Below are 12,500 nucleotides of genomic sequence, written 5' to 3'. Positions count from 1 at the left end.
AGATGTTAAACACATTGGATGGTTCCAAGTGATCCTGCAAATATTCCGTGCATTTAACGGCCAGAGAAGGCACAATATATTTCTTCGCCAAATACAACACTTCCATGACATTACTTCCGCTTAATTTCACTTTATCGCTGTACAAGTAACGAAACAGCTCCAACAGACTCTCGTATTTACAGTCAGGCAGTTCAATAGAGTCACTAGTCTCCGCTAGGTCACCGTAAAACATGGCTTCAAACACAGGACTGCCAATTGACAGCATTAACTTGTGAGCTGGAATCGCTATTTTGCTTTCACTTTCGCCATCGCTCTTGCGAACCACAAACTTCACATCGCTGAAGAGGTCGTTGTTAAACATAAACTTGCTTCTTTCTCTGATAGTGCGTTTCTTTGTTTGCCAGCTTTCCTGACGGACCGACATGTTTTCTCTGTAATGATAAACAGCTGTCGAATGAACAAGAAAATGAGATTGGAACGTTTAAACACTGATTTTGTCCTGGGTGCTCCTTCCTTTGTGAGCGAAGTATCACGTGACATAACTATACGGCGTGACCTCGAACAACTCAACCTCGCTCCAAGAAACGAAATAGGTCCGCAATGCGTACATGTGTGCCTTACACGTTGAGTTCGCCCATTGAGCCCAAATTGTGTACAAGTCAACTATTCAGCCCTTATTTGACTACTGCGGAATAGACATCATCTCTACGATTACAGAGACTGCAAAATCGCGCTGGAAGAGTCATCCTCTTGGCTGACAACAACAATCCGTCTGCCTCAGTACGTGCTAAGCTCAATTGGTCGACATTACAGCAGAGACGAAAGTACGACAAAACCATTCTTACTTATAAATGCTTAAAGAACCAACTAGAAGGACTTGATACGAACTACTTAAGTCACTCAGAAGTACACAGTTATAATACTAGAAACAAGGATAAGATTGTTTTACCTAAACCAAGAAATGAATACATGAAACGCACTTTTAAGTACACTAGTATTACTTTATGGAACACATTATCCCAAAAATATTCAAAACTCTGATTCTGTATCAAGCTTGTATTGGAGACATTTCGTTACTTTTAAGACTCTGCATGACTTCTTCTGATATGTCATTTCAACGCTAGCAAATTAGTACTGACTCAGAGCTACTTGGGTATACAGCATATTTACAAGATAAACAAGAATCAAATGTGTTCTTGGCTTGCACTCCCGTGATTAGACGACCATGTTGCTGAAAAAAATAAATGCAAAACTGTCGCTCGCGTTTTGCATAATAATAGAGTCAAATTCCCAAAAGACTTTTTCGCTGTTGTTCTGTACACCAACATGGCCGCTGTGACGTCCGGTACAAGCTAAGATTGTTTTCACTGTCACGCAACAAAAAAAATTCTCAATAGTTCAATGAAAAAGGCGAAGAAAACGAAATGTTGTCAAAGAATAAAACAAACAACTTCTCGAAGTCTCAAGTCTGTGTGGTACAAAGCCAAAGTAAGAGTTCTGTGGTGCCAATAGGCCCGCATCGCGTGCATAAGTCACGAAAATTAACAGGTCTGTTGGAAGGGTGCTTGAGTTTCAAAGTGAGCTCCAAAATCGGGGGACAGACAATCAGTAATTGGGACAGATGATCAGTGCTAGGGACTGACAATCAGTAATAGGGACAGATGATCAAAAGTAGAGACAGACAATCCCTGCTAGGAACGGATGATCAGTGATAGGGACAGATGATCACTGCTAGGGACAGATGATCACTGCTAGGGACCGAAAATCAGTAAAAGGGACAGATGATCAGTGATAGGGACAGACAATCACTGTCAGGAACAGATGATCAGTTATTCAGGGACAGATGACCAGTGATAGGGACATTTTCACTGTCATGAACAGATCATCAGTGCTAGGGACAGACAATCAGTAATAGGGACAGATGATCAGTGATAGGGACAGAAAATCAGTAATAGGGACAGATGATCAGTGATATGGACAGAAAATCAATAATAGGGACAGAAGATCACTGCTAGGAACAGAAAATCAGTAAGAGGGACAGATGATCAGTGATAGGGACAGACAATCAGTAATAGGGACAGATGATCAGTAATTGGGACAGATGATCGGTGAGGAGTTCATGTATGACCCCATGGTCATGAACGTTTAGAGCTCAATATAATGTGTCAGTAGTAAACAGATCAAGCTGTTTCCCTATGAAAAGGAAAACTATCAGACGCCTTAGGGATTCACTGATGTTTTTATGAAGCGATTCGATACTCCAACGAAACATATTCTTTTCACTGGTAGATATCTCGTACGCGTTAATTAAGACAAACACTGAACAAAAACAAGCTAAAAGAGCAAGGCTGATACAACAGTGAAGGGATATATTAAATAAAGAAAATATTTTGCAAGGCTCTGTCTTTCTTTATCAGAGTACTGCGTTTTACAAAGACGTTCCAATGCATGTATAATCAGTGATATGGCGTGTAATATGATACAGTATTTAAAATAGAGAATTTAACGGACTCAACGGATGCGGTATAATAATAATAATAATAAGAATAATAATAATAATAATAATAATAATAATAATAATAATAGGAACAATAAAAACTGCAATGATATAACGGTAAAACTTGTTTTTCTTTTTAAACTTAAAGGTTCAAGTGTGTTAGCTATGTTTATGAGGTATATGATTGGAATGAAGGAGTTAGAGTGGAATAAAGACAGACAGTGGGTTAAATGTGGACATGTAATTAAAAGTTTGCATAACATTCTGGAGATTGATTACAAGGCACAATAACGTGAAATGAGTGATGGAATAGTGTTACCTTTGTTCTACTAAGGCCGATTTAAACGATTTTAACATTTGACCAACATTCGTTCAACAAAAGTTGAACGGTTGTTAGGCAAATGTTGGACGCAAAAAATGAGTTGTGCGGAGGCCGTTCAAATGGGTCCAACATTGTGCCAACAAAAGAACGAACACTTTCGCGAAATTTGATTGAGAGGGACTAAGAACTAGAAACCAGACTCTCTCGTCTATTTTGTGTTTTCAAGACGATCGAGAAATTCTACAAAGGATGATCATGCGTTAAACATTTTTGCACTCCCAATACTAATTGTGATAGTTGCCAAAAGGTAGACAATGGTTACAATGTACACACTGGTGCAGCCAGGGTACGCATGAAAAGAAAGGAATGAAAGTAATTCTGAACTTGCGACTAGGAATGAACCGGCGAACGAACGAACGAATGAATGAATGAATGAATGAATAAAGCTCAGTAAGAATATCGAGGGAAGTGTACAAGCTGTTGTACTGGGAAAACAGTCTCAATCTGTAATTTCGTTTGACAGCCTTAAAAACAGGCAAAACTGACCATTCTCTTTAAGTTTAAGTACATCAGTGTCATATTACCCGTTTATAGATGTCAATCAAAACTGTTTACAAGTTTAAATTCTATCTATAAAATGTGACGTTTTTACTTGAAGTGTTGCCAAAATGTATTTCGGTAATGAGTGTAGCGATGCCAGTACACGAATTGAGACAGGAAGGGTTTTAGTCGACTAAAACATTTAAATGCGGCATTTGATTCAAACGTCGAATTTAACTCCGTTCGCCTTCAATATGCCCAGTCTCCACTCGGACAGGCTGTATCCAAAATGCCAACAGTGTCATCTTGGCCTTCACTCGACTCGCACCTTTTTATCGTTTCATTGAAGCACGTCTCAGGAGTGTCCTCTTCATTTTCAAACACCGAGCACCTCATACAATATTAATTGCCGGACTTCAAACAAATATATTTTGTTTTTGAAAAGCAAAAACTATACATTCCTTCGCCTCCCGCCATTTTTTAAATTGCTGTTTAGACTCTTCTGCGCATGGCATTTACGGATTATGGTTGCTAAATGAATCATAACAATTTACTATAATTTATACATTATGTACGGCACATGTGAAATGCGACGTGTGAATCAAACGTCGATTTTAAGTCGAATATTTGACTGTTTCAGTCGCAGATGCGACTGATGTCGAATTTAACTCGAACTGTCGAATTTAATTGATTCAAACGTTGCATTTCATATGCAGTTAACTCTCGAGTTATATTCGGCACATATGAAATGCGACGTTTTAACCGGGCCTAAGTTGTATCAAAAAAAAAGGAGGGGTATTTGTTTCATTACGCGAATCATCATGTTTTGATCAAATCTGAAGAAAGTTGTATCTTAGATTCCGCTGCAAGAAATAGTTTGAATATGCATGATGAAAATGGCACTGCTCATTGTTAATGTGTTGATATTTTAAATCAGAGTAATGTTCGTTCTGTCGTTCACATGAATTAAATACTCAATTATTTGATGTTGTGCTTCAATAAGCATTTCGTTTGATTTGTCTTCTTCAGTGGGCGATTGATTTGACTCATTAGCTGGGCAACAAGCTCCATCAGGTAGATAGGTTAATGGCTCAAAATCTGGTATAGTTTGTTGCTCAAAAGCTCTCGAATGCATCATGTCGTCTTCAGTTGACCACAACCAGGTTTTCTGAGCCCGCGACACTGAGCACCCCCAGCAAACCATTGTTTTAACGAAAACCGCTGGTCAGCAACCTCGGTTCTGGTCATTGCTGTCTAAGGTCTTTCATCTCATCCATTGTACTTATTAGGGAGCCTTAGCAACCACAACGGTAGCGGCAACGAGAACGTCACAATTTGCATATTTAGTGGGCAAACACAATTGCTTTGCACACTCTGCTCGAGCGTTTTTCATTTTTGTCCATTTCTTTGCCGTCGTCAGCAAAACAACAACATAAAATAACCAAATACGAAGTTTTATGAAGGACGGAGATAAATTTACATTTTCTCCCCTAAATTAAGCGTGACTCATATCAGTTTCATTTTTGAAGGACTGCCACACCATTGTCACGTTAAAAAGCTTGCAATAGTCTCGAAGTGATTACAATAGCGGGAATTTATGCTTTGAGATGAAAGACTTACAAAAGCATAATATTATTGTCGTCCCCTCGAAACATTGCTAAGCGATCGATGGGCTGATCAGAATACTTCCACCAACAAATAAAGTAAAGTTATTGCCAAGTAATTCCGTGGATAGGTTATCTTCAAGATCATGCACATGTCTGAAGCAGGAACAAAAACAAAATCCTTCCGCTGACTGAAATCATTTCATGTCCAGAAAATCAGGGAAACGTCTGTGGCTTAAACCATAACCCTAACCCACTGACGTTACGAGAATCCACAAATGACCAGCTCCCAACGTCAGTGGCTTCATAGCTCAGTTAACGTTGGTTAGAGCGTCGCACCGGTATCGCGAGGTCACGGGTTTAAGCCCCGTTGAAGTCCTGAATTTTTCAAGCTTCTCTACGCAATTGCTAAAATTGGGTTCATAATTGCGAGGATCATAACATTTCGTTCATTGATTTATTCATCACGGAAACACTTGAATCCACAAATGACCAACTCCTAACGTCAGTGGCTTCAATACAATACAATACATATACCTTATACCGAGTTGTGCTGTATTATGACGAGCCCGCTAGGGCGAACCAAAACACAGAAAATCCACAATTTGTCGGTGAAAAAATCATAATCTTGATGTGATCATCTTCACTCTAAAACTGCTAAAATTACTGCCAAAAACGAGTTTTCACAAAAAGTTGCGTTTTCAGGCTGAAATGAACGTTTTGCACAGTTTTCTAGTGTGACTTATATTTTTACCTAATCATAACCTCGTAGAAATACTCAGCGAGACTACACACCAAAACATCTCATAAGCTATTTATTATCCAACTTTTTTTTGCACTTAATTTTTAGCAAATGAATTGTACAAAAACCGAGAACGTGTGACAGAATTGTGCATGCTGCTTAACGTCAGCAACTAAACTAGTCAAACTGGTTCTCTACCGCGCACCGGTGGCTCAGTTGGTTGAGCACCGGGCTGCCATGCGGGAGGTCGTGAGTTCGACTCCGGCCGGACCAACACTCAGGGTCTTTAAATAACTGAGGAGAAAGTGCCGCCTTTGTAACTACATCCGCAAATGGCTAGACCTTTAAGTCTTCTCGGATAAGGACGATAAGCCAGAGGTCCCGTCTCACAAATAACTTCCATGTTCATTAGTTCCCTGTAGGACGTTAAAGAACCCACACACTATTCGAGCAGAGTAGGAGATGAAGTTCCCAGTGTTTTGGCTGTCCTCTATGTGTATATGGTTGGGTGGGTATAGCAGGTCCACATCAGCTGAATAGCTGCCAAAACTTCAAGCTGCTTAAACAAATAAATAACAAACAAACAAACAAAAACTGTACAATAACCAAGTGTACAAAATTAATAACTTACTGTACAATATCGTGGAATATTTGTACTCGTTTCGTGCGTTTCTTGTACTATAACTAACGCAGTTGGATGATAAAATACAATACAATTTTATTTCCTCTTGACGTGGTTACTTAATTTAGTTTAAAACGTTTCATAGTTGCCAATGATGTTTCTATTGTAATAAGTAAACGTGCTTGAGCATGGTGGCCAAATAAACCATTCGGTTTCCTAGTTGGCCCCCATGTAACCTACTGATGTTACATTATTTTGATAAAGGCAATATAAAACAGAAGAGGGTGCGTGGAAACACAGAACAAGGTTCTGAAAAATATTAATCGCAGTAAAGTAATATATAGTAGGGGTAAGGCGGACAAGTTCTAAGAAGGAGGGGAGGTTTGCATACAGAGCAAAAGATAATGCTCACTTTCAACAGACCAGTTATTACTGGGTTGTCGTATGGCAAACCCAGTCTAGAAATGGAGGGCATTTGTTCGGTGTTATTTTTTTTTTTCTTCCGTGTCGGTAAAAGTCTTGCCTGTCACTCCCCTGGTAAGTGGTATCTTTGTGCATAGAGCCTTCTGCGCGTATTTTCTTAGGATCGAGAGGGTAGTGGAACTGCGTAGATTTCTCTGGAGGACACAGTAGAATAATTAACTTAGCCTGCAATGGCGTCGAAAGTCATGTAACGCGAATGGCGTTTTACTGGATCCTTAAACAAGTCAGTTGGATAAACTACGCAGGCGGTGAAAACCAACACCTGGAATCTCAAAAGCGACGAGTAATGGACTTCGACAACAATCCGTCGCCCGTCGAGCAGAAATCAAAGTGAGCTGCATTTCTAAAATAATATTTACCAAGTGTGCTGTTATGTAGAACATTGAAGATTGTTGTGCTAACTTAATTAAATATAAATATACATTCTGCCTCGTGAGTTTGTTATTCTCGTTAACCAGCAATGGAAAGTCATTGCAACGCGAATGGCGTTTTAGTGCTTCTTATGTTGTTTGTTTCAATAAAATGTTTCGCTGGAAAAGGATTCTGTGATATTTTCTGCCTTTGTAAATTATAATATCATATTTTGTATTGAATTTTCGAGCTTAAGGTTGAAACGTGATACGGGAGGATATTTACTGGGTTGCCGTATGGCAATCCCAGTTGGAAAATGGGTAGAATTTCTCCGTTTTATTTTATTTATTCTTTTTCCGTGTCGGTAAAAGTCTTGCCTGTCACTCCCCCGGTAAGTGGTGTCTTTGTGCATAGAGCCTTCAGCGCGTATTTTCTTAGGATCGAGAGGGTAGTGGAAATGCGTACATTTCTCTGGTGGACACAGTAGAATCATTAACTTAACCTGTAATGGCGTCGAAAGTCATGTAACGCGAATGGCGTTTTAGTGGATCTTTGAACAAAATATACCCTTATGAAGCTCAAAAATGGCAAATCAATTGGATACTGAACAAGACAGGCGACAACATCGACAACAATCTGTCGCCCGTCGAGCCGTCTTTTACCAAGTGTGCTGTTATGTAGAACATTGAAGATTCGCAGGGCAGCGATACTAGTGAATTCAAAGACTAGACAAGGTGGATTGAATGGAATTTCAAGCGTTAAAATCGCTGAAAAGGTAAGATTATTGTCGAAGCGATGCCGCAATTGCGTGTCTTCACCACATGTTCCTTTGATCTCACATTATTGTGTTTTCCGTCAAAATATTCGCTTGTTTTCGCTTTCGCTCGAACATATCTACCTTTATTACATGTCCAGTGAATAGTTTTATCCTCTGGGATGAATTTTCCGTCGAAAAATCGGTTATTTGGGCAGTCAGTGTAAAACGCAGACTGCAGACCGGGGTTAAAATGCAGACTGAGTGTAAAATAAATATTAATAATAAAAAAACGAGTCATAAGGATAAAATAAAGATTGTTTGAAAGACAATCCTGTTTTACATCTGTCAACAACTCACATTATTATGACTGCAGGTCGCTGCACCTTTTGGGGATGCGATCGTACGCGTTGAAATCATCTGTGCTTTGTTTTTGCGCTTCCAGATGCATTGCAATGTTCCAAATTATTTGTCACACCGGTACATCGAGGGAAATCGATCGAAAAACCAACAATTATTACTTCGAATACCTGAATAATCTCGGTTGTCTTTCTTCGGTGCAACGAAATGCACAAAGAATTTCATGTATTCCGAGCGATAAGGACACGGGGATTTCATTGGTTAAGCTATGCGTGATAACCCCTAGGGAGAGGTTATAATTGAAAATTACATCTTCCAGATGCAAAACAAACGAGCTTGTGAACTAAAGGATAAACATAACGTACACGAAAGCGAATGAAAGGATCCTAATAAGAAATTTTTACACCTCAGTCATACTGGCTTAAGCCGACTAAATTGAAACGTTAAATGGTTGCAAAATCCACGTTATCTCTGTCTTTGTTAATTGGTACTGTAGCCATGCGTGTCAAAATAAATTGAGTTATTGGGTAATTACTCGATTACTTTGTTCAGTGCAGCAAAATGGACAGTTAAATTACGGGGTGGTGACTTCTTTGCCTAAAAGCAACTCACTTAACGAAACTGTCCTTTTTCCAACAGCACCAAGGATTCAAACAGCTTCAATTCTTACAGAGTTCGATAAAAATCCGGATTTAAAACATGCGGTGGGGCAACCAAAGCGATGGGAGCTGTGTTGGGGTTTCAGTGTGAAAGTACAAGCGGCTACTAACACTCTTATAACTCTTTTTTCATTATTATTTTATTAACCCGCAGTCTGCAGTCTGCAGTCTGCATTTTACCCTCAGTCTGCATTTTATCCCTGGTCTGCAGTCTGCAGTCTGCAGTCTGCGTTTTACACTGACCGGTTGTTTGGGTGGTTTTTGGCAACAGAGGTTAATTATTCGTAATGCGATCGCTTCCGTTGCCGTTAGCAATGGGTCGCAAATTTGACACTTTTATCGCATTATCACATTACGCATTGAACCACGTTATCTATTATTCCTAAAAATCTAAAAATATTCGTGCCTTATCAGTTTTCGGTCGAATTTATGTCCAAGAAAGCAGATAAATTGCAGAAAATATTAGTTTTGCATCCAAAAATTCGTAAGCAACGCTAAAATGACCAAATTTTGCCTAGAAAACATATTTTACTGTTATTTTTCTTAAATTTTTTCGTTCAACTTTCGCTTTTATAAAATGTTTCAGTTGTCTGTAAATAAGTTATATGCTGTTGGAAAGCTTATTTTCTTAGCTTTAAAATGATGTATTTTTTCCCCCTAACTTTAAATATTTTTTGAGGAAAAAAAAAACATTTTTTGACGATGGCTGATTTACCGCGGTTTTCTCGCGGTTGGGAAAGTAGGAAAAAGAGTTAGGCCAGTAGCCAGGTTTTTATCCTCAGAAAAGGATCTGTTTCGTCGTACGAACGTGTGTGGACCTTTGAGCCAAAGAGCCTCTGCTGGTATGACTTCTGGGTGACCCCTTAATAACTTCTTACTAACCGAGCGCGAGGGCCGTACTGCCAGGGAAATATTGGCCCGAGGTCGTGGCAGTACGGACCGAGCGCAGCGAGGTCCGTACAAAAACGACCCAGGGCCAATATTCCCCATTACGGCTCGGGCTAGCTCGGTTAGTAAGTAGTTTATTATATGGTTTTTTAATTACCTTTTGCTTTGTTTTTGCAAGCCCGTAATCGGCCCGTGGCCAGTCACAATTTGCCTGGAACGCTGCACGTACCACAGGCAACCCAGTGTACCCTCACGGAGGGTCTAGTTTTAGTACAACTCTGTAAGCAGGAAAGGTTTCATGAAAATAAACAGGTCTGTTGGAAGCGTGCTTGAATTTCAACAAAATGAGCCCCAAAATCAGCAAAAAATTGTGACGCCGGTGAATAATAAAGTAGCTGCTATTTCCAAAATGATGGAATTACCTGGTGATAAATAACCTCGTCTTGGAGGGTAAATTTTTGACTTTGCAGAAACAATGGTGTTTTGAATTCGCTCATTTATTGTCAAACTTTATAACACTTGACAGAAAATGAAACTTACGAAAACCCGATATCTTGCCATCATTTGACACAGATGCTTCACTGTTTGGCAAGTAAACATGCCGGGGTCACTTACTAGTAATCACGGTGCCCGCTGAATTCCGGCGATGTCACTTTCGATTTTGCGATTTATTTGTGCAGCCAAAACGTAATATAACAAAATTGAACGTAGCAAAAATCTCCTAAAATGTTTGTCGCTGATCGTAACTGTTTATATTCTATATTCACGGTTCAGAATTAATATTGTTTTCACGTCGTAAATATGCGACCGTCCTGGAAACTTCCTTCTGCTCTTTCTGAAAATTGTGTATCAATATTTATTTACTTTTGCATCAATATAGACACTAATCCCGCCAGAGAGGGATTAACTTTAGTAAACTTTAGTATTACAAAGCTGTCAGATGCTCAGAGGGCACGCTTAAACTTGTGGTGAAAAGAAGTTTATCAACATGTCAGCCCAGAAGCCAATGTTGCTCACTTTCCATTTATTTTCTTCAATCTTTCTGGGTTCAGTTATTTGCTAGTAACCACATGTCTTTTCAGGCTATTTACCCAAGGCTTCTACTATGGCACTACAATGATAGACAATACCAAAACAATATCGTGCACTGTTACAGCTACATATTACGCAAGGACAGATTTTTTTCGTCGTACGAACGTGTGAGAACCTGTGAGCCAAAGGGCCTCTGCTGGTATGACTTCTGGGTGACCCCTTAAATGGTCTTAATGACCCCCCAACTTGAAAAAATTGTCTGGAACGGTGCACGTACCACAGGCAACCCAGTGTACCCTCAGGGAGGGTCTAGTTTTGTGTATTGCTTAGAGAGCAAGTAATGTTTGATATTTTTAGAGAAAGTGTACATATTCAAATCTTTAAGGTATTGTGGGATAGACTTTCAAAGATCATTAGTTTTAAATGAAATCATCTACTTGCCAGTTTTCGTCCTTACATATGGCTTATTTAAGTTTTATTGGGTTGCATATCTAGTATTGTAGCTATGCACTTCGCTAGCATACTGAAAGGTGTTGTGAAATATATCGGGTTGTAGACCTTTGAGATATAGGTGTTGCCCTATGTCAAAACTGCGTATGATGTGTAAGGATAAATGAGGTTATAGTAAATTTGCTTAAGTTGCTTTAAAGATAGGTAATGTCTTAGCTTTGATATAATGTCGATATTCCTGGCGATTCGAGAGCTGATAAACGAAATATGATAGTTCCACGAGACGCAGTTATCAATCTCGATATCAATCATTAGCCCTGTGTTAAAGAAGACATAGTCTTGTGGCAGTTCTTATCATTGAGTCATTTCAAATAAAGCAACCATTCAAATTAGCTTTAGAAGAAAAGGATTCTCTCAGTGTAATTCAAACCTGCCTACAGCTCAACGAGTACTTCTATGCAAGCATTTTTGAGCATCCATTTGAGCTACATTATAACGAAAACCAAGTCTCTTCTTACCAATATTGAAATCTGTTCTGTTTTTGTTCTACCAGACCGGCCATTTCTTTTTCCTTCCTATCGATTTATCCATACTAAACCATCTCGACCTTCCACAAACATACCACCATGGTAGCTTTCGGATTTTGGGCTTTCCTCATATCTCACTTTTCTTCCTTTTTTCTTTGCCGCTAATGGACTTACTAGTGCTTTATCATTTTCCAACTGCTTCGTTTTTTTTCGCAATGGCCCGGATCGTTTTGAAACTGGAAATTCAATTGGGAAACTGTCCTTTGAATTGAAATATTTTATCAAAGTGGAAACTTCATCATAAGAGAGAATTTTGCTGTCCATAACAACAAAGGCAAATTCATCCTGCTTCATAATAGGGAAGCGAATTGCCTTCATAATCCGTTCTCCGATAACTTTTCGTTTCTCTTCTCCATCTGCGACCATGGTTCGCCTTGCTACTTCCATGTCTGCCCACCGAACCACACCTTTAAACAATTCCACCTCCGGGATGTCAAGGGTATCCCTTTCAACCAGTTCTTCAAGTAAAGGCCTTTTAATCATCGCAAATCGTTCCGATTTCACAGCAGCCGAAGTTTGTTTGTCGATCATCTCCCAGCAACGATCCACTAACTGCTCCTCGTCATATTTACGTGCAGACACCAAGATGTTAAACACATTGGATGGATG

General features: G+C 39.3%; 2 protein-coding genes across 2 annotated transcripts in view; both read right to left on the bottom strand.

Annotated features, from left to right (window-relative positions):
* The window catches only part of LOC137976913 (BTB/POZ domain-containing protein 6-like), a 1,077-nt gene extending 653 nt beyond the window's left edge, over nt 1-424 (bottom strand). The window contains exon 1 of the mRNA XM_068824236.1: nt 1-424. This exon is cut by the window's left edge and continues 653 nt beyond it. Coding sequence (XP_068680337.1) covers nt 1-424 — 424 coding nt within the window.
* An 11,455-nt stretch (nt 425-11,879) lies between these two features.
* The window catches only part of LOC137976912 (BTB/POZ domain-containing protein 6-like), a 1,020-nt gene continuing 399 nt past the window's right edge, over nt 11,880-12,500 (bottom strand). Inside the window, exon 1 of the mRNA XM_068824235.1 lies at nt 11,880-12,500. This exon is cut by the window's right edge and continues 399 nt beyond it. Within this exon, the coding sequence (XP_068680336.1) occupies nt 11,880-12,500 (621 nt within the window).

Source organism: Montipora foliosa, chromosome 11 (assembly GCF_036669935.1).
Source record: "Montipora foliosa isolate CH-2021 chromosome 11, ASM3666993v2, whole genome shotgun sequence".
Lineage (NCBI taxonomy): Eukaryota > Metazoa > Cnidaria > Anthozoa > Scleractinia > Acroporidae > Montipora > Montipora foliosa.
This window is presented reverse-complemented; position numbering and strand designations above follow the sequence as displayed.